This window comes from Furipterus horrens, unplaced genomic scaffold, assembly GCF_987537825.1.
Source record: "Furipterus horrens unplaced genomic scaffold, mFurHor1.1.pri manual_scaffold_9, whole genome shotgun sequence".
Taxonomy (NCBI): Eukaryota; Metazoa; Chordata; class Mammalia; order Chiroptera; family Furipteridae; genus Furipterus; species Furipterus horrens.
Window position 1 is genome coordinate 101,701,302 of NW_028327179.1, and position 24,763 is coordinate 101,726,064.

A 24,763-nucleotide genomic window follows, 5' to 3' on the forward strand; every position below is an offset into this window, starting at 1 on the left:
ACACGCGGAGGGATGGGCACGCGGAGGGATGGGCACACGGAGGGCCGGGCACACGGAGGGCCGGGCACGCGGAGGGATGGGCACACGGAGGGCCAGGCACACGGAGGGCCGGGCACGCGGAGGGATGGGCACGCGGAGGGCCAGGCACGCGGAGGGCCGGGCACACAGAGGGCCGGGCAGGCGGGGGGCCAGCCACCCCTGGCCGTGTGCGCCCGAGGAACTGCCCGGCACCCCCTCGCACTTACCTTGAAGAGTGGTGAGACGTGAGCCCTCTTCAAGGACTCTTCCAGGCTGAAGGAGAACAGCACCTCGGCCTCTGCGTCTCTGAGGAGGTAGCTCTGCTCGTCTGCAAGGACAGAGGGCGCACGCTCAGGGCAGGGGCAGGCCGCGCGCCCGCGGGGTGGGGGACGCCCCCCTGCGCTTTGCTCACACACCCTCGAGGGACAGGCAGACACTAAGCTAACTCTTTTGAGAACCTGGGGGAACGCCCCACGACCCCTGCTGCACGCCCTCGCCCAGCGGACGACCGCAGCCCCCGAGGGACCGGCTTCCAACTACCAGCACATCCTGCGTGTCAGGGACACAGCCACCAGGACCTGGGGGACCCTGGGCTGTTAGCCAATCGTCAGCTAGTGAAACGCTCTCCCTTCACCTAAACACATTCCTTCTAAGCCCACGGAAGTACGTGGAGGTTTGTGAGGACAGGTTTCCCAAATCTGAAAGACTTTGGAGAATTGTTAATTCACTGGTTTCCAGTTTTGACTGTTAACACTTTAATAAGTGGCCACGTTAAGGATTGCCAGGTGTCTAAATCTTCCTAGGACTGTCTCCCGGCCTCTGCCCTGTGTGTGTGTGTGCGCGCGCGCGCGTGTACACGCATGCACACGTGACCACACCGCATTGCACAGAGCTCCACCCTGGTGATGCTCCATCAGACGCTCCAAAAAGGGAAGGCTCTGGACTCGGGGATAGCACACCGGGGACAGCCGGTGACAAATTCAGCACGTGTGGGCCCCCCCATTTCTGTCACATACCCTCCCTCCTGTTAACACAATGCTCTAAAAATGTGAAAACCATGTCTCACTCGGGGGCCAGGAGCTCCCCCCCGGGCGAGAGCAGCCATTAGTTATCACGGATGCGCGGAGGTGGAACGGCCCTAGACGCACAAACTCAACCGTCAGCCAGACACAGGGACGGGAGGGGAAGGGGCCCAGAGTGTCCGGATGCGGGAGAAATTTTTTAAAAAGTGACAGATTAAAAAGGAACAAGAGGGCCTGTCACACAGGAAGTGATGGCCTGAAAAGTGAGTGTCGGGGCACAGGCGAGGCTGGACGCCCCCGAGGCACGGCGGGAGAGCGGCTGAGGAGCCAGCACGGGCCTGGTTCCGGGGTGACCCGGAGGCGCGCTCAGGGCAGAGGCCCGCAGGCCGAGCAGGCGCCCGCCCTGCTCACCGATGAACTTCTGGCACCGGAAGCTCTCGTCCAGCCACTCGGGCGTCACGATGTGCTTCACCACCGAGACGGCGGTCAGGAACTTGACGGTGCGCGTGACCTTGCTGGCCACCAGGTGCGTGCACTTGGACGCAGACTCGGCAATGTCGCCACCGAGGACGTAGAGCTTCTGCAGGCCAGACAAGGGGAGACGCGGGTGAGGGCTGAGCCTGCGCCCCGCGGGGCCGGGGCCACACCGAGGGACACGGTTCCGGGCCGTGGGGGGCAGCCCTGCTCGCAGGAGAGGAAGCGGCAGAATCCCAGGGCCCGCGCCTGTGACCGGCTTCACGGGAATCGGGATCACACCCAAACTCCCCACCAGACGCCGGGCACGCACCCGTGGGGGAACTAGGACAGGCTCCTCCCACGGTGAGAGCGGACGCACCCAGACAGCAGAGCTGACACACGTGTTCCTGACACATTTAACCTTCCGCCCTCATTTTTATTTTTTTCTTAAAGATTTTATTTATTTACTTTTAGAGAGACGGAAGGGAGGAAGAAAGAGAGGGAGAAAAACATCCGTGCGTGGCTGCCTCTCTCGCCCCCAGCTGGGGACCCGGCCCGCAGCCCCGGCCTGTGCCCTGACTGGGGACTGAATCCATGACCCTTCGGTTCATAGGCCGGCGCTCAATCCACTGAGCTGCACTGGCCAGGGCCATCCCTATTTTTAAAAAGGAAGCATGAAAACTAAGAAGTTGTACACAAACAGGAAAAATGGTCTCAGCTGTACCGAATTCTAAAGATAAAAAAATGAAATTACGCTCAATCTGTAACAGCAGCACCTGCAACTGTTTCTTTTTCTTACAAGTGAAATGTACGAACACGTGACACAGGTCAGCTTACGCTCTGGCCCGACCCCCCGAAAAACCCGGTAAGCCCCGGCCCTGCGCTGCTGGTCCACAGCGGACAGCTGACGTTTCGCAGGAGCAGAGCGCACGGCTCCCGCCGGCCAGGACGTCTGCGTGGACGTGACCGTTGCCGCTGCGACAGCACAAGCAGCAGTCGGTCTGCTCCGCTGCGCCCACCGCCCGCCGCCCAGGGAGCCGGTGTCGGCGTGACAGGGCACAGGGGCTAGGACCGCTCCCGGCCACCAGCTCGGGCACAGCCGGGAGCCCCGCGCAGCAGCGGCAGCCCCGGGCGGGGCGGCGTGGGCACCTTGAGGTACTGCTGGACCTGCGCGGGCTCGAACCCCGTGAAGAGCACCAAGGGCGTCAGCTCCGGCGCCAGCTTCTTAGTGGGCGGGGGGATGTCCTCGATTCTGTAAGACAAACACACGGACACACGGGGACTGTGCTGCTTACTCTACACGAGAGCCGCAGCAGACGAGGGACTCGGGGCTCACGGGCACTCCCGGCCTGAGCGTGAGCGGCTTTCCGGGAGGGACACGCGGTGAGTTACTTGTCCTTCCGCCCCGGTTCACGGGGACCCGCCCGGTGAGGCCTGCCTGGCACCCACGGCAGGGGCCCCTGCCCCATGGTGCAGCCTAGCAGGAGTCTGCTCCCTCTCCCAACTGCAAGTTTCTACAAGCCGGCTTTCAGGAGGGGCCCACACTCCGGCCCGCCCAGCTTGCTGCGGCCCCGCCAGCCTCCCTTCGGGGGCAGAGACAGCGAGGGTCCCCGCCTGCCCCGCCCCCACCGCACAGACCGGCTGTCACCCAGGCACACGCGCACAGTCAGACCTGCCTTTCCATTTCCTTACATTTTGAAACCCCACTTTCAGCTCAGGCTTCCCTGAGGCAGCCCACGTAAGACAAATCTTAGTTCACCTGTGGCATTTTGGTGACAAGTCTTTAAAAAGTACAATCGTGTAATGATGGTTTTGCTACAAAACTCAACGATTCACACGCTGTGTGGCCGTGGGAGGGGAGGAGGGGAAGCTGAGCAGCAGGCAAGAGAAAAGACCAAGAAGCTGGTGACAGCGAACGCCAGCCGAGCAGTGAAACTGTCCCCGAGAGCAGCCCAGGAGATGGCTCTCCCCACTCACGACGGAGGACACACCGCCCCGGCCGGCCCTGCGCTCCCTGTGCCGACAGCGGTGGCCGCACCCCTGACCGAGGGGCACCGGCCGACCCTGGGCTGAGTGGGCCCCCCGGCTGCGCCCCAGGCCGGTGCTTTCTGGGGTACCCAGGGCTGGGGGCCACCGTATCCTGGGGTGCCAGTAAGGTGCTGCTTGAAGAAAAAGACTCAGCTGGGGTTCCTTTTAGCAGGGAAGAGAGAAAAACAGCCCACCCACCGTTCACCTCCCGCGAGGAAACGGGCAGCCCCGCACGGACGCTGTGAGCGGCGGGCAGCGCCTCGTGAACCCCTCACCGCGGATGTGGTGGAAAGGTCCTCACCGCCCCAGCCCTGGGCCCCAGGAAGGGAGCCCCCCCCCGGGGAGGGGACCCCGCGTACCTGGGTCTCTTGGAACAAGGCTGGGTCGTCGTCGTCCCTTCGTTCTGCTTCAGCTTGGGGGGCAGCCTCACGCCCTGGAAGGAGACCGTCACTGACGCTCGCCGGCCTCCCACTAACCAGGGGCCTCTGAGAGACCCCCCCAGTCGGCCCGGCAGCCCTGAGACAGGACGTGCTCTCCCTCACAGCCGGGGCCCGCCCCCAAGTGCAGCACGGACGTCGCAAGCTGGGAGTCACAGGCAACGCCCCAAGAAACGAGGGGCCCCCCGCCTGCCCCCCCATTCACCGAGTCCGGAGGCCTCCCATGACCTCTCAGAACTGCGCGGTCAGGAAACACACTCGATGCAATCACACCCTAAGGGTTCCCTCTGCGGGCGCACAGACAGCACACGGTGCTCAGAGCAGCAGCGTCACTGCCGGCCGCCGAGTGGAGCTCAAGGACGGAGAGGGGCCGTCCCCACACCCGGCCTCTGAGCTCGGCCACTGGCTTCTTCCAAAGACCTTTCCTTTGTTCATGTTTTAGTCTTTGAAACGACCACCCCCGAGTCCCACGGACGCCCCAACCACCCCCGAGTCCCACGGACGCCCCTAACCACAATCTCCGTTCCCGACGCATCGCTGTGCAACTGAGCCACCCAGCGAACCATTGCGTAGCCACGGGCAGGACACACGGGTCCGTCACACACACATAGCAGGACACGTGGGAACCCGTCTGCAAGCCGCTGCCTTTAAATGGCACTTGTCCCAGAGCAGCAGGACCTGGCCACCTTGGTGCCATGGGATGCAGCAACCCATAGCCGAGTCTCCAGCGAGGTCACTACGACGGCCACGTGGGGAAAACGGCGCTAGAAAAATCAGTGACGCCCTGCCCTGCGCTTCATGGCGAGAGCCAGGTGCCCGCATGGGAAGGGCAGCCCACACCAAGGCCCCGCCTCAGGGACCTCCGCCATTGCAAGGACCCCGCCAGGGGCACGGGAAAGGGACATCCCCGGCCTGGGCCGGCCCTGCAGCTCCTGCCACCCCGCTTGGAGTGAGCGGTGGGTCTGTCCAGGGCTGAGCCCCTGCGCCCGGCGCGGCCACGGACCCAGCGGAATGGAGAGGCGCCCGCCCGTCTGCCCCAGTCCCGTCCGGCGACCCCTCGCAGCGCCCTCCGAGGCCCAGGGTGACAGCCGGTGCCACCGTTCAGAGGAGCCGGGACCGGGGAGCGGCACACTAGTGACAAGGGAGGAGGCCCAGCCACGCGCGGTGATGCTGACAAACACCGAGTCTCTGACGAGCAGCGGCCAAGGTCCCCGCGGCACGTCTGTGACCCAGGAGCAGCCCTCCTGAGGAAGCCACTGCCGTGACCTACCATCAGCAGCTCCGCGGACACCTTCAGCGGGACCCTCCACGCATCTGGAGAGGAAACACGTTACTTTTACAACCGTGCCCAGGTGGCCCAGCTGACAGCGTCACGGGGACGAACACAAGGCCTGTCACTGAGTGAAGAGCCTCCCCGTCTGGGGACAGGAGGCGCACGCCAGCCGCCTGCCACGTGTCCCGCACGAGGCCACGCTGAGGACACAGCACGGCAGCGGTGCATGCGAGCCGGCACCCGCGTCCCACTCTGGGAACCAGTGTGGCCTCAGAGAGACCACCCACGACGAGAGGGGGCCGACACCGGGGGCCAGGACGTGGGGCCACGCTCAGACACATCAGGGAGCACCGGCCGCCCAGAGCGGGAGGCGCAGGTGCAGATGGGGCTGGAAACAGCAGGATCTCCCGTGATCAAAGCCGCTGGACACGGAGCGTCACGGGCCTCTTCCCAGAGCCTGACGGCGTGTGTCCGAGTCACGGCCAGCTCGGCGAACGCGTGAAACCGGGCACTGAGACAGACGCGGCGCGCACAGGCCCGCCTGACCCAGGGACGCTGGCGACACAGCGGGTGCCGGTTCCGACTCAACTGGAGCGAAGTGGGGGTGCTCCAGGGGCTTGCGCCCCCAGCGTCTGCGAAGAAGCCCCAGGCCGGCGGCAGGAGCGACTCACCCAGCAGGCTGAGCACCAGGTGCGGCGCGGGCGCGAACGGCTCGGGCAGGTGGAAGGCTGTGTAGCGGCTGAACTGCACCTGCCGCAGCGCCTCGAAGTGGCCCAGCAGGATGTCCGCCAGCCACTGCGCGTTCACGCACGGGATCCGCCACTCTTTGGCCTTCTCGTACTTCAGGCCGGTCGGTCTTTTTTGGCAGAGAGAACACATCGACGGCACCACGTCAGCGTGGCCCCTGCTCACGTACGTCCCTCTTCCCACAGACGCCAGGACAAACGTTTCCCCACGTCAGAAACGGCAGGGACACCTCAGCGGGGGGTGAGTGAGCCCCGGCCGGTGGGCAGGAGGCGCTCCAAGGCTGCACTGGGTCACGTGGCGTCACCTACGGGTCCTACGTCTACCTCGTTCCTGGGGCCCAACGACAGGACTTCCGTGTCCTTCCTTCCCCCGACCTCCGTCTGGGGCTCCCGGGACGCCCGCGACCCTGCGGCGGCTGGGCGGGCCCTGGCCCCGCTTACTCTTTACAGATGAGGACTGTGTTGCTGCGGCACAGGTAGCCCGTGTACTTGGCGCCCGCCAGGTAGGCCATCAGCTTCAGGTCGTCTCTGTCGCCGTCGACAAAGCCCGTGACAGAAATGATCTGAGGGAGAGCGGCTGCGATAGAGCGCCGTCCGCCCCAGGGCCCCGCCCCTCCCCCGGGGCTGCTCTGCGTGGGCGTGTGGACGAGGTCGTGGCCCCGAGCGCCGCAGGGGGGGGCTGTCTGAGACGACCTGGGCAGAGAAGGTACCGGTGCCGCGCCCAGGGCGGGACCCCCCGTTTTCCTCGGGATCTCAGACAGCGGCAGAGGAACCCCGCCCCGCCCCCGCAGGACCACAAAGCCGCCCGGCGCTGCCTTACGTGCTGGGAACACGGCTTGCCTCCGGGCGGGAATGCCACCGGGAAGTGCAGGGCCCGGTGTGGGGGCAGCAGCTTCTTCTTCTTGAGGACAGTGTTGAGCCAGTGCGCGGTGACACAGCGCTTCCTCTCCCTGACGGCCTGGGGACACACCACGGGTGGCCTGCGCTGCGTAGCCACAGGCTCCACAGAACCGTGCGCGGCCGTGCGGCCGGCCATGCCAGCCGTCCCAGAGCGCGTGCGCTCAAACCCTCGGTCCGCGCTGGTAACGGCGGCAGGTCCGCTAAGCGTCACGCTGACTGTCCCCAGGGAGCAGGGCTGAGAGCCGGCCATGGGGGCACAAGCAGGAACCTCGTCAGCCTGCGGGTGGCCTCCTAGGAGGAGGGGTGCCGGAGGTCCGCGTGCACCGACGCAGGAAAGGGCGCGTCACCACACTTCACACGGGCTTCTACGTGCGCGGCTGAGCGGCGAGCCGGCAAGTGGGTTTCCCGGAGCCCACTTACCTACCACGCGCCTAAGAGCGTGGATGCGGCTACAGGCAAGGGCGCCTTTCAGGTATGAGAAGGCGCGCCCAGGGAGGTGTGTGCCCGTCGGGCCCTGCAGACAAACGCCCTCAGGAGCGGGGTCTGCCCACCCTAACGATCCCGGAAGCCCCCTCTCTCCCAGCGCAGACAGAAAAGCCAGGTGTCCGCCAAGTCACCTGTCCCCCAAGGCCCACGGCAATACCCTTCGCGGCGGCCAAGGCGCAGCGCACCACTCACCTGCACGAAGGTGGCGCTGACCTGGCTCTCACAGAGCAGGTGCGTGCAGCGGCCGGACAGCGCGGGGTCCACGGCGCCGCCGTGAGCCTGGATGATCTGCGCACAAGACCCACGGCAGGTCAGCGGCGTGCCAGCTGCGCTCCAACCCGCGTGGCTTTTCAAAGGGCCCCGCGCATGTTTCCACAGCCTCTCCCCAGTGCGTAAAGACACGCATCGCACACGTCCATGGGCGTTTCCCGCGCGCCGTGAGAGGAAAAGGACGCCACATGCCCGTAATCGGGACTCCCGGGGGGAAGGAGAGGCTCTTGCTGAGCAGGAGTCTCGGTCTGCCCGTCCGAGACATTCCGAACGAGCTCATCCTGCGCACGGCGGGGCCAGCGGATGGATGCCCGCAGAAGGGCGGTCTCCCGGGGCACCAGCAAATCAGAACGAAGTCAGTGGACACCAAGTGTGCATTTTTAAGAGCAGGGCCAGGTTTGGGGTGAGCGGGCTGCTCCGCCCCTGCCGGGGTGGGTACATGGCACCAAGCGTCTGTCAGCATCAAGGAAGCTGCGCCCACAAGGAATTCACTGTACGTCAGAGGTGCGCGCCTTCCCCCGCCCCTCCCCCGTGGGGCCCACCCCGCCTGCGCAGCTCGCTCTCCGGGACCTCCGCCCCCAACTCCGACTTGTCCTTGAAGACTGAGGTCCGGGGCCACCTCCTCCAGGAGGCTTTTCTTCACCCAGTGGGCTGGTGGCCCCTCGGGCCCTCCCGGGACCCCGTGCTGTGCCTGCCCACACCCCACGGCCCCTCCTCATTGCCTGTGGACGCAGCTGCGGCCCCTCCCTCAGTCTCCCCTGGGCCCTGCCACCTGTGGGGGACACAGTAGGGTCCCCACACCACGAGGCTCAGGGGAAGCAAATTCAACATGTCTGTGTGCAGCGCATTTCCACTCATTTTCAAACACTTTTTGACTCAGTTCTGACCTGCGACATTGCAAGAAAAGCATTTCCTTTCTTTTCTCTAAAGGCCACCACGCCGAATAATCACTAAACGATCGGACGGCCGCTCCACAACTGAGCTAGCGGACTCGCTGCCCATTCCAAGCCGGACGCGGGCACTCCTAACCCTGGCCTCTGCAGACAGAAGGGTCTACGGCACAGAGCCGTGACAGCCCTACTCCATGTACCCCAAAACCCGGTCTTCCTCCCACCCCCCAGTCACATACAAATAATTCGTGCCCGAGCTGGAGAGACCCCAGCCAGCAGCGATCAACTCCAGCATTTTCCCGACCGCTAAGCAAACTGAAGCCCAGAAGAGTCACCTGCCAGAGACCACAGACAATACTAACGGCCAAGCCCACAACGCGCCCACACACAGCGCAGGAGTCTCGGGGAGGCAGCCCAAGGACGGCAGCCCGGTGGGCGGGAAGGGGCGGAGACCCTCCGGGCCAAAGCCTCACCCTTTTCCAGGTGCCCAGTAGCTGTTTATCGGCCATCTGCTCCGGGTAGTCCGCAATGGCGAACACGCAGCCCAGCAGGAAGCCTTCTTCCGGAACTAGAATCGTACGAGGAGAAAAAGTAAAGCCCCATGAATGTGTGCGCACAAAAACGAAAACACCCGTCTTGCCAGTTCGTGTGAACTTAGGGAGTCAGCCGCTCCGAAAGCCTGCAGCCGGGCGGGCCGGCACACGCAGACGCGGCTGCAAACGCACGCGGTGCCTGTCTGGGGAACGTGACCCAGCGCAGCCCCCGCCGGGCGCGGACGCCCTGGGCCAGGCCCTGGGGCAGCCGGAGGAGCACAGGACGCCGCGCTCACAGACGGGCCTGCCGCCCCGGGCCCGCGCGCCCGCCCCGCTCTGTAACCCGTGCTGGTGGGAGTCCTCACGCACCCACGCACGCTCTCTGGGCACTTGCGCGCCCGTGCACGGCTTTCGAGAGGAAGGAGGAGAAAGCCCGCCATTACTCACTCTCCACTGCGGGGTCGTGTCCGAACAGCGGCTGCGGGGGCTGCGGGGGCTGCGGGGGCTGCGGCAGCGGGGGTGGGGGCGCAGCCTGGTGCGGCGGCGCCTGGCTCAGGGGCTGGTGCAGGCGCTGCAGCTGGGCCAGCTGGTGATGCTGCAGCTGGTGCAGCTGCTGCTGCAGCGGCTGCAGCTGCTGCGGGCGCGGCTGCGGGAACGGGGGCGGCTGCTGCGGGAACGGGGGCGGCTGCTGCGGGAACGGGGGCGGCTGCAGGAGCTGCTGGATCTGCTGCGCGGGCAGGTGCAGGACGGGGGGCGGCGGCGGCGGCGGGGGCGGCTCCGGGGTCGCCTTCACTTGGCCGAAGAGCATGGCGCCGGCGGGGCCCTGCTGGCCGTGGCTCACCTGCTGCTCTGTGTGTTTGGTGGGTGCCGCGAGGGTCTGTAAAATCTGGGGAACAGAAACGCGGCAGAGTCGGCCGCGGCGCCCCGATGCGCCAACGGTAACAACGGGGACAGCGGGGTCTCCTGCCCGGTCCTTTTACGTCAGTCGCGAGCTGCGTCTCCTTCAAGGTTATTAAACAGGCGCCACCAAGGTCAACACGCAACGGAGCGCGGCCAGTTTGGAGAAGCCGGGAGTCAGAGCTGAGGCAGTGAGGCGGCAGCGGCCACCGGACTGGGGCTGACACACACAGACCCCACGTGGCCGCCCGCTCAGAGCACAGCCTGAGGCATCGCGCCCGTCCTGCTCCCCAGGCCGCCTGGCCCGGCACCCCCGCCCCCCACCCTTCCCGAACTAGGGGTGCTCAGGACCATGGGCAGTGAGGTTGCCCACAGCCACACTGGCACCCACACCTTCCGCACAGCGGTGACGAAGACCAGTCCCATGAGACTCAAACATGAGGCCCGTCACCCCGGCCCCGTGGGAGCAGCGAGGCGGCCTCCCCAGATAGCCGCCGCCCATCAGAGCCACCTCCTCTCATCTGCGGTCACCAGGTCCGTATACTGGCCCTGAGGATCCAGCAGCCAACAAGGGACAGAGAGACAGCAACAGCAGGCTTGTTTAAATGGTAAATGTCCCCCACAAAAAGAAATCCTCGGAGCTTTCAGGTGCACAAGCGCTCTCACAGGAGACACACGCTCTCACCCCGCAAAGACGCGCGTGTGCACAGCAGGGCACCGACACCGCAGCAGGTGCTGGGGTCCAATTCTCAGGCCCCCCCACGCCCGTTTCTGAGGAGTGACTCAGGCTAAGTCAGACCGAGGAGGACAGGCCCTGTGACCCCCTTCCCTGTGGAATCGAAAGAACAAAGCAGACAGGACAGAGCAGACTCCCAGACGGAGGGCAGACTCGGGGCCGCCAGCGCGAAGTGGGGCAGCGGCAGGGGAACAACGAGGGGTGAGCAGCCCAGGCGGCGGTTACAGAACCGTCACGGCAGGGGGTTCCAGCCGGGGACCGCGGTCAATGACGCGGTGATAAGCACGCATGGGGCCGGGGGGGTGCGTGACCGCCGACCACAGACTGGACCCCTGAGCGGGCACGGAACACCGCGCGCGGCGACTCACGTGTGCCACGTTGGACGGCCGGCCCAGCGGCGGCACGTCCGCGCTGTTGGTGATGTTCCGCAGCGTCCGCACGGCGGGGCTCCAGGCGGCGGCCACGTCGGGCCTGCCGGGGCTCTGCAGGCTCACGGCCCCGGGCACCGGCGGCACGCTGGCACACAGGTTGATGAGGCCCGGCTCCTTGCCCGAAGGCAGCCTGCGCTTGGCCGCCGCCACCTGCGGGACCTCGGCGGGCGTCCAGTTCAGGTTTCTCTCTTGCTTTTCGGGGGACGAGTCTGAGGAGTCATCAAACATCAGCTCCCCCTTCGGCTTCTCGGAGCCGGGCTTTGGCGAGAACTGCCGGTCCCCCAACGGGGACGCGTCCCGCGAGCTGGCCGGGCTGGACTTGTCGTCGGTGCTGCCCTCGTTCGGGGTGTCGCGCCCCTCGTTCTCTGCCTCCTCCTCCTCCTCCTCCTCCTCCTCTTCCTCATCTTCATAAATAATTAGGCGAGGGTGATAGAATGCTTCGTCCTTTCTGGTTTTCTCGGACACGCAATCCAGGACCCAGTCCGGGGTGACGATCTTAACGCTGGCTCTCCTCAAAGCGCACTCGTACTTCTCCTAGGACAGAGCAGAGCCCTGTGTCAGACCGCAGGCCGCGCCACTGCGGGGACTCCCCCCACACGGACAGAGGGCGCCCCCCGAACCAACCCAACCTCCTGCCTGCGACCGTCACCTCCTCGGAACACTTTGTTTAGAATTAACTTGCATAAATGATGTTTCAGACACGAGGGCTGAGCCGTGACTCCTACGGAGCATCCTCTTACAGAAGAGATGAGTGACTGGCATCTAACCCAGGGTCAGTGGCCCCACGCGTAACCGCAGGACACCAGGGCTCCCTCGCCCGGAGCATGGGGCAGGGGTGGGAGCGCAGGAGACGCGAGGAACACCCAAGGACAAAGGGAGAAGGGGAGGTTTGGGACTAGCGCGGCGTGGCCCGCTTGCACCGATGCTCCGTCAACAGCAGCCCCCCAGCTACTGAATGCCTGGAGGACAGCAGTTCTCGGCAAAGCAGGACGTGGCGGGAGGCGGCGTATTCTGAGCCGTGAACCGGCCCCGTCGCAGAACGGACCCCCTGCTACTGAACGGAAGCATGCTGCCTCTTCAACTTTTACGCAAAATACAAGCTTTTACTGAAATACTTTTTCAGGTTCACAGCTTCAATTATCACAGAAAAGGTTCCTTCCTGGATTGTGTGACTTACTATGTTACAACCGGACTCACTGGCTCCAATCCACCTTCGTGTCGGGAAAGCACACAAGCAGCTGTGTTTTGGGGGTCCCCCTTGGCTTCCGACTCTAACAGGGACCCTCCCACTGCTATGCCCCCGTGGCAGGGCGCTCGGACGGAGCACGCACGACAAGGCTCCTCAGCGGGGCGGCGACAAGAGCAGCGGAGGGAGCGGGGCTGCAGGGAGGCTGCCCGTCAGGTGTCAATATTCTACAGAGGACCCCCGGCTCCCAGCCCCGTGCCGTCGCTCACGGGGACAGGTGTGGCTCCCACGGCAGGGGATTCTGTGACGTCAGAGCACCAGACTCCCCGGGGCGGCGCACAGGTTCTGGCCTGTCTGCACCAGGCACTGCCTTACGGGCCAGGCCAGGGACAGTCTGCATTTCTAACCAGTGTGGGGAGTGACGGGGGCAGAGGGACGCTGATGACCTGGGGACCCCACCTGGGGAAGCAGACCCCAGGGCCCTGGGCTGATCAAGATAAATGTGGTTTGATGGGTTCTAGGTGATTAAGAAGGAAATTACCTGAAAAGTCACTAAAGGCATGTTTATAATTACACCTAGAACACAGCCTTCTAAAAATCGTGGAGAGGACTAAAAATACGTCTTTTCACAAATGAAAATGGACGTAAGCTTCACTGGACTTGAAAAGAACCTCCAGAGACTCAAAAACCTTCCTATGTTCTCCCTGAAACAAACCCGAACTTCTCGGCGCACGGCAGCCCGTCTGGCTCAGAATAAAACTTATCACCGCACACCCTTCGTGGGCGGGAGCTCAGCGCTCACGCAGGGGGTCCAGGGCCCGAGGGAGGGGGGTGCGGCCCTGGAGACAGGAAAGGGGGCGCGGGGAGCTCACCCCCTTGGGCTCCGGAACCACGAGGTGCGTGCACGTCCTGTTGAGGCTGAGCTGGCAGGCGCCCCCGTGGAAGGTCAGCAGGGCCCACAGCGCGCTTCTGTCCTCAGGGGACACCTGGCAAAGTCAGAAACAGGCCTGCGTCACACCGGGCGGTCTGCTTACTCACTGCGGAGACGCACGATGAAGTTTAGCAGTTCCGCCTTATCTGCTTCCCTCCCTCAGCAAATGAAATTAACCCCAGGGTGTATTTGAGGCAAAACCAGACACGTTTTTAACTAATTGCTTGTGATGATAAAGAGCTTTACTCCTATCAGGGTTTGGCAGGCAGCACTTTTCGTGATTTGTCACCAAATGGATGAAAAAAAAAAAAAGACTGCGCCCACACTCGGCACACTGGGCGGGGGACGGGTCTGCGACAGAAACGAGCGGAAAAATCCAGGAAGAACGACCCCACATCCCCTTTCCCGGCCGCGTGATTTAACGAAGTTTCAGTGCAAGAGCAGCACCCAGGTCCTGTTCGAGCAGCTCCTCGGTCCCCAGTGGGTGACAAGGCCGTGCTAGCGATGAAACAGATAAAACACAAAGATAAAAACACGGGGGTCTAGAAGCCCAGGGAAGAACGCAGACCGTATTCAGCACAAACACAGAAACAAGGCGAGCAGTGAGGAAGGGACTCCTGGCGCAGCATCCGTGCTGTGAACACGCTTCCGCACGGCCCCACGCGCCGCCCCGTGTGCTGCCCCTCACCCTCACCACCGTGGGGGGCAGGCGGTGACCCCGCTTCACAGACCAGGAAGCGGATGCACACGAGCTCACAGCAGGTCTGTCTCCGCCCGGGCCTGCCCACTGTTGCACCCTGCTTTTCTCGGGGCATCCCGGCCAAAACAGCCCTAAAACAGAACACGTGAGCATCTGGGAGACAAACATTTGAGGAAGATAGAAGTGTCCAAGTTCATTCTAAAATATCATTGACCCAAGTCCATTCTTTCCTGGGTAACTTATTAGAAACTGAGGATTGTGATTAAGAATCCCCTCCCTGGCCGGTGTGCCTCAGTGGACTGAGCACCGGCCCGCGAACCAAGGGGTCACCGACCGGTTCAGTTCCCGGGCAGGACACAGGCCTGGGCTGTGGGCCGGGCCCCCAGTTGGGGGCGTGTGAGGGGCACCTGACGGAAGTATCTCTTGCATACTGATGGTTTTTTCCCTCTTTCTTCCTTCCTTCCCTTCTCTCTAAAATAAATAAGTAAAAATCTTCTTAGAGAAGAATTTCAAAGTGTGTCTCTCGTCCGCTTTTTGGGCGGCGGGAACGGCATCGCTGTTCCTTCCGATGGCCATACTCGGCTGGCCGACCACCCAGCGCTGTCTGCTCTCACCGTTTTACAAATGACTGGAAATCATTTCTCACTCCACGCTGCTCCGTGAATACAAACGAGAACACGTTAATTTTCTAAAATCCTCTTTAAGGATCATCATTTCTTATCTCTTTAATTTAGGAAGTCAGTGTCGCATCTCGGAAAACCAGATCAAACGATTGTTTTTATTAGAGGCTTCCCGAGCACGCGCATGTCCCGCAGCGTCCTGGAGCGTCAGATTAGTTCTGCGATAACACAGGCGACGCCAAAGGTCCATCACAATCTATTCAAACGGAATTAAAACCGTGATCTAGACGGGCCGCTGTGACCAAGGCAAGGCCACGCCCGTGAAGCGTGGCTTCTGTTTTAATGATGGCAATGACGTCGCTCCAAACTGGCCCCCACGGGCGCCCCAGGCGAGGGTCTCAGCAGGGGCAGCGACCGGCGGTGGCAGGAACAGCCGGCGGGGGAGGGAGACCCGGGCCGGACACAGGGCCTCCGGAAGGCAGCCGCGTCACCGGGCCGACCGGAGTGAGCCCGGCGCTCCCTCCGCAGGGCTGGGCTTCCGGGACTCCCAGCGTCCCGGCCAGCTCGTTTAATCCACCTGTATCGGCGCCATCAACAACTCCGAACGCTCTTCCCTCACCGACACGCTAACACCAGTTACCCAGTGGTGACCGCGTTATGGGGACACTTCTATTTTCATTTTTGCACACTTTTCTGTATCTTTTGCATTCTGTAACTGGGGAGCAGTGCTTTTCTTGTTTTTAAGGCAACCTTTCTAAACTCCTCTCACCTCCAGAACAAGGCCTGATGTCTCCTCGGCGCCTTGAGGCTAAAACCCCAGAACTTCACCTTGGTGCCCGGGGCCCTGCCGGCCGGGTCTGGCTGCGGCCGGCCTCTCCCTCGGCAGCCCTCCCACCGGCCCCTGGACCCAAGGGACCCGCCGCACCCGGCCCCGCTGTCCCCACGCCGGACCCACCCCGCGCGCTGCCGCCGCCCCTGGCACTGGCGGGCCACCCATCACAGCTGCAGCGCGGGGCGCCCTTCCCCTGCGAGCCCGGGCCTCGCACCGCGAGGACGCTCCCTGCTTCCTCCGGCTCAGCGCTGATCCCGACTTCAGTCCCTCCCAGCAAAGGCTCGAGCCACGGGCCGAGTGCGTCCTGAGGCTCTGGCGTCCGGCCCCGCCCCGGCCAGGCAGGCAAGGAAGAGTTGTTGGTGGACACGGAATGGAGGGGTGTCAGCTGCTGGCTTCCACACTCACACCCCCGCCCCAGGCGGCTCTGGCGGTATCAGAGCCCTGCCCAGAGAGACAGAAGGTCCCCGAGAGCCGCCCAGCACGGTCCTTTCGCCAAGGCTGAGTCCCGCCTGGTGTGCGGGCACGCGGGCGCCCCAGGCTCCACCAGGGCAGATAGCAGGGTCCCCTCCGCACTCCCGGGGCCACTCCCACACCTGTCCCCGCTTGACCTTCATGCGTGCTCCCAAGTGCTGTGGGTTCCCAGGTCTGCACCCCTCCCTGAGGGACGTCCCTGTCGCAAACCACGCCCTCGTCGGGGGTCTGCCCGGCCAAGCCCCTTCCCTGCCCGCTGCACGCGTGCGTTCACAGAGCCTCACACTGAGTTAACTTTTAGACCACGAACTGTCCCCATGGACTCTGCTAACCAGGGTTTCTCCACAGGACGCCCGGCAGGTGAGGCCTTCCCCACCCTGCTGTGCCTCCTTCTGAACTCAGACACGGGGCTCCCGTTATTCACCCCGACCGCACACTCCTCCAGGAATTTCAGTCGCCTAAGTGACGACCTGGGGGGTCCGGGAAGAAACCCTCACAGGTCATCCTGATTCTGGATTCTGGTTATTACCGAGCGCATCTGCTCAAAGGATATGAGCTCCCATCCGAGGTACTCCCAGTCACCTTGCTGGCCATCACGTACCAGCCACTCCCCAGGACGAGCCTCCCCCCTCCATGCCCACAGCAGCCGGACCACCTCACGCAAGCGGTGACCGTGAGCAGTGGCCGCGAGCAACTGGGAGAACACGGGCAGCTACGCTCTCCCTGGGCCCCCACCACTTTCTCCCCAGGACCTCCACCCCCCACCCTGGGACAACACCTTCATCTTCTCAGCTCAGAACCCGAGATGGACTTAGACGCCAAGCCTGGACAACGGCCACCAGCCCATCGACAGGCCTGTGTCACGGTCTGCCATCCGTGTCCTGGGTGACGGACAGCCATCTGCCACACACAAAGGCTCCTGCCCTTGACCTGGGGCGCTGCCGTTCCCCAGCAATAAAAGCAAGGCCGCCCGTCCGGCTCGGCTTGGGTCCGGAACGCCCTCTGCGCCCCTGCAAGGCCTCCTGTGCTTCTGGCTCTGGTCAAGGCCCCCTCGACTCCCCTCCGCGGGGACAGGGACACCCAGCCCTGCCTCCATGTCTTCACGTGGACAGCGGCCCTCACCACCCCCAGCAATGACGCAGCCGCTGACCAGAGCCCCTCCCCGGACAGAAGACCACCCGCTCCCTGCACCCAGCGCCCGGGACACCCACACCTGCGCCTCCCGCCTGCTCTGGGGCCTGAGCTGCTCCTTCGCCCCCGCCGGGCGGAGCTGAATCCAAACCGCCCCGCCCTCGACTCCTGTCCCTGTCCCCCATCAGCCTCCGTCCCAGACCAGGGTCCCCAAGATCGCAGGGGTTTCACTGGTTTCTTCTCCTGTGTTCCACCTACTCTAGCAAACACCTGTAACCCAAAACGAGGCATCAAAGGCATCACCAGGAAAGGGGCCCCGCTGACTCCTCTGTCCAGTCCACAGCCAGACGCAGGCCGCGGCCCCCGCCCGCACCCAGAGGGCCCGCCTGAGCCCCCCCAGCGGCCCGCAGGCACCCCCGCCCCCCGCCAGGACAGGTGTCTGCACACGCCACCCCGCAGGCACGCGCCCTGGGTGACGACTGACTGCCTGCACGTGACGTGGTTCCACGTAACTGTCGGCTTCTTCTCCTAAGCCTGCAAGTGCTCTCTGGCGTTCGACCAGCAGTTAACCTTCCACGAACTCTTGCTCTGCTTATCTACGTCCCCAAGGCAGCGCTGCTGACCGCCACGGCCCCGCGCCGCCTGCCTGGTCCTCTTCCTCTTCCTCTCTCTCTCAGTTCGAACCCTCAGATACTGGGCTCTGAAGCTCTGAACCCAGAAACCCAATCAACACAAATTAACTGAGCGTGAGGCCCCCGTTCCAGCCCGAGCACACTGGGTTTACGCACAACGTGCTCATGTTTAAACCGCCTGCTGTCACCTGCAAGCTTGGACCACGCAGAGCAGTACAAGGAAAACAATAAAAAACTCCGCGACCTCTGCAAACAGCATCAAAGCTTTCACCTTGGCCAGCCTGAAAGATCACCAAGTAAACACACACAGCACGCACAGAAGCCACCGAGAAATACAAATGCCAACAAAATTCCTGTTCTTTAGAGAAAAAGGCCCGTTTTCCAAGGATCTCCACGAAGGTGATGGAGCAGAAACAAAAGGAGAGGCTTTCCTAACCTTAAAGGACTTCCAGAATTTACAAGGGACGCAAAGAGAACACAGTCCCCACAGCGAAGCGTCCCCATCGCTCAGACAGGGAGAAAGCCGTCCCCGCGGCCGGGACCACGGGCACGCAAGGGGGCTGCAGCCGACAGCGGCCCGTTTCAAAATGCGTGCCAGCAGCTATCAGAAAGGCCTTTTTAAAAAAAGCAAGACTACAGTCGACACCTACTACCCTTGACGTGCCCCTTCTCACGGCTTCCTCGGAGAGGGGTCTGAAGACTCCCTCACACATGTCATCGGAAGGGCACCGAGGCACAGAACGGGGCCGGGACTGGGAGGCCAGCACTGTGACCCGCCTCCAGTGACCGCTAAGCGCAAACGGAGCGCTCCACGGAATTTTAAGAAAAGTCTGTGTTGCTGGTTCGATTCCCAGTCAGGGCACATGAGTAGGTTACACGTCAGGTCCCCAGTTGGGGGCGTGAGTGAGAGGCAACCACACAGTGATGTTTCTCTCCCTCTCTTTCTCCTTTCCCCTCTCTCTAAAAATAAGTAAAACAAACAAATAAACAATTAAAAGACAAAAAAAAAAAAAAGTCTGAATAACACCAACCTGATCTTTTACAGTCATCTTTTATAGCGTGAGGGCTTTTCTAGCGGGGGGTAGAGTGCGGAAAATAGCAAACTATATTAAATACCCCCTCCTCTCATTGCCCAGAGTTAACCCCTGCTAACATCTGGTTTCCCCTTTTGGGTAGTTCTGTGTTTTATATGACGTGATCCTGTGCGTGCCCACGTTACACCCCGCTTTCTGGTTCGCACGTAAACACTTCCCAGGTCTTGACACGCACACGTGAGGCGTAATTCAGAGGTGACACAGCCAGATGGCAGTGTAAACGCACAGAACAGGTTTCCAGCCCGTGTCCACACAGCGGGCGTCTCTACCTTGACCCCCCAAGAAGTAACGCGCCCGGAGCACCTCTGTGCCCCCCTCAGCCTGCCTCCTGCCCCCTTGGGCAAGCTCTGACCGCAGAGAACTGCAGGGGGCAGGGGGGGCTGCAGGCTGCCGGCCCGAGGCGCCGGGGGAGGCCCAGGGGCCGCCACACGGACGCGTCCCATCAGCGCTTGTGACATGTTTCCATCTGATGATGACGTGCCTACGTTACAGTCATTGTTTGTGACCCCTCCTCATAAAAAGCGGTGAATACATTTTCTGTTTTACCGACCGAGGCCGTAATTCTCTTCCTCGAGCTGCGTAAGACCTTTACTTCTTAAGGAAATATTTTATTTCTGACTGAACCTTCCTTGCCACCTTATAATTTCACGTTTACTGTGTTTCCACTTCCAAGTTTTAGATCTTGGCAACTCTTAACATGAGAAAGACCGTTTTCGCCCATTAAAACCACGCACACACATGCAAACAATGGTGTGTGTCCCGGGGTCGCCCTGAACACGCAGTGTGGCAAACGGCTTCTCCGAAGCGGGGTCACCGCGGGCCCCACAGCCGACCCCCCGCGGTCACGCGAGCGCGACTGTGAGCACGCTTACCTGAGACAGGCAGGCGGTGATCCCAAAAAAGATCTGGCAGGACTCCGGGGAAAAGCCGTTCACTCTGCAGCGCAGGCGTTAAAGAGGCGCACACGGCAGATCGGTGCAGCTGCGTCGCCCCGCTGACACGCCCCCACCCACTCGGGGACCAGAGAGCAGGGTGCCCCACAGAACCCACGTTCAGCCCACATCACTTCAGTCTTCAGTTCTCCTTCCCTCCCCCTTGCCCGAAAAGGATACGGCAGGAGGGCTCCGCACTGCACGGACAGGGTCACCCAGGAAGGCTGCAAGAGAAAACGGGGCTCAGGTCAGGGGGTGTCTGCCGCCCGCGATCACAGCGACGTTCTGCACTAGCGTGGCTCCTGGGGCCCAAAGGCTCGGCTGTCACTGGCCGCCACGCACCCCGAAACGCCAGGCCCGAGACGCCTGTTAGCGCCCAGAGGAGACCCCAAACCCCGGGTAACACTTAACTCCAGGCTCACGCCCACGTCGCCGCCCGGGCCTCGGCCGGCAGGAACTCAGTGCTCCGCCTGAGGAACGGGCCCGGTGGCCGCCCCTGCCCGGCCGCCCCCCCATCCCACGTGCACCAGCCCCTCCGGGGTCTTCCTGACCCTGACCCAGATCGGGTCTGAACTCTGCCCCTGAGGGCTTTCTTCAGTGACGCCAAGCTGATGCCACAACAGCAAACCACAAACGTTACTTTTCTACGAGCCCCAAAGCTCACACGAGTCGTCTTACTGACAGTTCTGGGTCAGGGAACTACTCCATAACTCCTGGGCCGCGCACGCAGTGGGCTGAGACCCACGTGCGCATCAGCCCGCGGGCCAGGCGCTGGCTGGGACCTGCCTGCAGCGGGGGTGCGGGGGGCGGGGTGCGGGGACAAGGACAGAGCGCGGCCTTTGCTCTCACGCGGCCGGGCTCCTGGCTGCCGACCTCCACTCCACCTCCGCCCCGGCCTCAGGGAACAGGGGCCCCCGTCCTTGTGTCAGGTGCCACCCAAGCACCCCACTGCTCAGCCCCAGCTCAGCTCCTGCACACGGCGTGGGAGCATCCAACACCCACGAAACACAGACGGGCGCCGGGGGGACGGCTACTCCGGGAGGACCTGGCAGCTCCGGCCCACACTGCGCCGACGCCGGGTGGGGAGCAACGAGCGTGCAGCCGACCCAGACCGCGGCGGGCATGCGGGCGGACCCCTGCCCAGGGCCCCCCAACACGGGCCGGGCTCTCTCAGCACCAGCACCCAAGGCCGCGGAGGCCCGGGGCGCGCAGCCCAGCACCAGGCCTTGCAGGAGCCAGGGCTCCAGGGGTCCCCCCGACGGTGCCCCGAGGGGTCGTGGCCAGGGCGGGTGATGCCGTGTGCCAGGTTTTGGGGGCGATGGTGGACGGCGGGAGGGCAGCTATGAAGAGCGAGTTCTGGGGCTGCAGGGGGGCCCCGGAGGCAGGCGGCGCTCTGGAAAGGACCCTCGCGTCACCTCCACGCTGACGGGCACGCTCACACGTGAAGTCGTGTGCAGGCACACACACGTCACAGCCCGGGGTCCTTACCTCTGACACATACAAAGCGCCCGCTGTAGAAGTGGGCTTGGGGCCGCAGGTCACAGGGCCCTGCTCGAGGGGTCTGTGTCCAGCCGCCCCGTGACACACGCACACGTGCCCCCACGCTGATGGGACGACAGGCCGACGGAGAGGGACTGGAGTGCCGTCCCGGCAGCAGCGGCCCACGGAAGCAAGCCAGGGGCACACGCAGGGTCTCGGGAGGCGCCCAGCCTGCAGCGCAGGGCGGCAGCAGGACCCCTCAGTGCACCGTCACCCTCACGTAGGCAGCCGCCCCGTGACAGTCGGGTTCGAGAACCTTCTCCTGAAACAGCTTCACGGTTTGTTTTCAGACACCAAGGCAGCGTCACAGAGCTGGACACGGGCGGGCTCAGCCCCCACAGCCGTGGGGCAGCCTCCCTGCCCTCCTGCCCGACCCAGCCCGACCCCCCTGAACCCCCTCCGCTGCCAGTGAACCACGGCCACGCTCACACTAATGACTTTTAAGGCAAAGCGTTTAACAGCGAGAAAAAAGGAAAAACGTGTCAGTAAGACAGAACGTTTTCAAATCCAATATATAACACAGAGGACCCGAAAAAGACTGAAGTGTCAAAAGCGCAACATTAAAACCTAAAATCGTGCCCTCAGCATTGGTCAGCCCGACTACTTGCCACAGAAGGACAGCGACCGACCAACGAACACATGAACCGCCCCCCGCCAGCCGCGGCCCCGCTTTCTAGAATAAGCCGCCCCAGGTCAAGTTGATGGGGGCACCTACGGCCACCAGGCGGACAGCATTACAGGTGGTCACTGGGACCCTTGGGGGCCAGGACCCTCCAAAGTGCTGCAAGTCAGGGCCCCACGCTGCAGAAGGGTGCAGGGGACCTGCTCCCGGCACTGCCTCCTGACAGGCCCTCGCCGGCTTCGGAAATCCAGCGCTGCCTCACGAGAACTCGCCAGGGCCCCAGGGATCCCCACGACGCCCCCACATCCCCGGACAGACCGCTCCCAGGCTGAGCGACGTCCCAGCGCTGAAAAACGGGGTGTCACCCAGCAGGTGCGCATCATGCAGAGACCTCGCAGCAGGGACTGAACCTGACGTTGCGGAGACCGTCACTGAAGCGTGAAGGGCTCTAGCCCCCCCGCAGCACCTTCAATCCGCATGGTCAGCAAACGCTGCCAAATTACAGTCTAACTTCAACGCGCTGCTGTCGAGATATGTGGGGAAACGCACGGAATTAGTTCGATTTGCTACCAACCTTCACAACAGGGAGATCAAAGACTTCCCGAGCCTCTCCGACCTCCGGATTGTCCCCGTCTTCCGAAATTATGTGGGAGGCCAGGGCATTGTAAGACACTTCCTTAGCCTTCCCTGCTTTTAGGAGCTGAATAACCTTCAAAAAAACACACAAGGTAAAATGAGAAATACTGCATTTCATTCTCAGTTTAGGCAAGTTATTATGAACAATGAAAGTCTGAACTAAAAACACACCATGTCCCCCAAGCGCGCCTTTTACTCTGAGTCACAGTCAATGTGACATTTGGGGACAATAAAGAGCAGCAACTCTCGGTTCAATGACCAAGTGAGTCGAGAGGCTACTCACAGTACACGTGCACCTGAAGGCAGTCAGCTTTCCCTCCTTCTTCCTTCTGCACATCTCAGGACCCACCAGGACACCCACCCTGAAAGCTTTGAGCCGTATCCCCACGTACCCCCAGCCCCGAGCACCCCACTACGGTGCCCTCAGGGGAGTGACCGGCTCTGCCCACTGCCACCCAGGAGACCCGTCTTTCCACTCCATCTGGCCCTGGGGCAATGCCTGCCATGCTCAAGACATTCAACGCGTCAACTCTCTGAGTCCGGATTTACCGATTCAGAGAATCGAAACTTTTGAGAAAACTGCTGCAGGTCCCACCGGTCTGAGAAGGACACTTTGAAGCACTTAGACCTGATTTACACTTGAGCGAATGGGGTTCAATGTCAGTTCGTCCCAGCCTGTAAGTAGCACTGGGTGCCAGTCCCTTGGAAGAACCGGGTCCTCCAGGGAGATGGGGGAGGGGAGGGAGGCGCGGGACGGTGGAAAGAACGGGACAGTGTCTGTCCTGGAAAATGCGAGGAACGTTCAGAACCCCGTCACGTCTAAATGCGAAGTTAGAAGCCCCTGCACCCTAAAGGTACAGCGGGGGCCCGCCAGGGGCCCGCCCGGGGAGTCTGGCACGGAAGCACCAGGCACAGGCCTCTAATCGCTCAGCGCACCTGCTGACCCCCAGTGGCCCTCCTCCGGCTCCGCTCCGCCGCCCAGGCAGCGTGGCCGCACAGACACACTTTAAGGAAGGGACCGTCGGAGGATGAACCCGGGAAGTTACTCAGCTAAGAGTCGCGCCCACGGCAGCAGAGGAGGGAGAGTCTGGCCTTTGCACTCACGGGTCGCCCAGAAAGAACGTAGGAAAAGCCCCAAAGCTCCGGCGGAGCCGGCACGACAAAGTTTCAGATGCCGAGAGGGGCGCTCCGCATTTACTGTGCAAGCCCCCCACGGAGGGGCATGGGGCGTCCGGGCCCGCCGGTGGGGAGCGGAGCGCTTCCCGGGTGCGCGCGGATGACAGCCGGGCCGGCCCACACCCCCGCGGCGCGCGGAACTGGCGCTCCCGGAGCTCAGACAGCGCGCGGGGGGCCGCGGGGAGGTGCGCCCCAGCCCCAATCCCGCCCCGGAAAGAAGCGGCAAGTGCGGTTCCAGCGAGGCCGCGAGGTCGGGGGGGCGGGAGGCTTACTACGGCCAAGGGACGGGGCGGGACGCCGGCGACATTAGGCCCGAGCAAGAGGAACTCGGGCGCTGACCTCCACCCACGTGGTCCCTCCTCCTCTCGGGTCCGGGCACACCCGAGCGTCTCGCAGGACCCCCACGTGCCCCCTCCCTGGGTCCCCTCCCTCTCCCCGGCCCCGGCCCCCGGTCTGCCCCGCGCCGGGCGGCCCTGCGTCCGCGCGGCCAGGCCGGCAGGCACCCGGTGGCGCGAACCCGACTTTCTGCGCCCGGGCGCGCGCCCGCGGTGGGAGCGGAGCCGGGCCGGGGACGCGGCGGCGGGGGCGGCGCGGTACCTGCGGGTCGATGTCGCCCACCACGTAGTACTTGACCTCCCTGAACATGTCCTCGGGAACTTGGGGCGCCTTGTCCGCCATGGTCACGGCGGCCGGAAAGCTCCGCGACGGCTCCCGCCCCGGCCCGCGGGGCCCGATCCCCAACCGCGCGGCCCCAGCCCGGTGCTGCGAGTCGGGCCCGCTTCCCCCGCCCTCCGCGCCCCCGCCCGCGCCGAGCGGCCGGAGCGCGGGAGCCGCGCGCGCCCTGCGGGACGCACCATCCGCGGGCCGCCAGGGGGAGCGCCGAGGGGCGGGCGGGCAGCCGACGCCGCCCGGCGCCTCCGCTGCGGCCCGCGGGCCCGGGGACACGGCCTCCGCGCAGCCCACGCCGGGGGCAGGCGCCCAGGAGCCGCCGCTCGCTTACGAGGGGGCGCCGGGGCCGCGGGGACACGCGCGCCCCCCCCGAGCGGCCGCAGTGGGCCGGTCCCGGGGAACGGGGAACGCGAAGCCCCTCCCGGCAGCACGCGCGGCCGCCCTGACGGCGCCTGCGCGCGGCGAAGTG

The 24,763-nt window shown here is 63.6% G+C and overlaps 1 protein-coding gene across 3 annotated transcripts in view; it reads right to left on the reverse strand.

Moving 5' to 3' along the window:
• Positions 1–24,409, reverse strand: part of PAXIP1 (PAX interacting protein 1) — a 28,583-nt gene extending 4,174 nt beyond the window's left edge. For 2 of the 3 annotated variants that reach the window (XM_090287725.1, XM_090287724.1), the window contains exons 1-15: positions 24,223–24,409; positions 22,388–22,522; positions 19,833–19,876; positions 19,593–19,656; positions 13,182–13,295; positions 11,061–11,657; positions 7,559–7,654; positions 6,801–6,938; positions 6,422–6,543; positions 5,906–6,090; positions 5,232–5,275; positions 3,884–3,957; positions 2,646–2,748; positions 1,452–1,620; positions 246–346 (exon numbers count right to left, since the gene is read on the reverse strand). In XM_090287725.1, coding sequence (XP_090143851.1) covers positions 246–346; positions 1,452–1,620; positions 2,646–2,748; positions 3,884–3,957; positions 5,232–5,275; positions 5,906–6,090; positions 6,422–6,543; positions 6,801–6,938; positions 7,559–7,654; positions 11,061–11,657; positions 13,182–13,295; positions 19,593–19,656; positions 19,833–19,876; positions 22,388–22,522; positions 24,223–24,303 — 2,067 coding nt within the window. In that variant the 5' untranslated portion in view covers positions 24,304–24,409. Of the gene's footprint in view, positions 1–245; positions 347–1,451; positions 1,621–2,645; positions 2,749–3,883; positions 3,958–5,231; positions 5,276–5,905; positions 6,091–6,421; positions 6,544–6,800; positions 6,939–7,558; positions 7,655–8,999; positions 9,095–9,506; positions 9,946–11,060; positions 11,658–13,181; positions 13,296–19,592; positions 19,657–19,832; positions 19,877–22,387; positions 22,523–24,222 lie in introns of all 3 variants that reach the window. The other variant, XM_090287726.1, reaches the window with a different exon arrangement.
• Between the last annotated feature and the right edge of the window lie 354 nt (positions 24,410–24,763).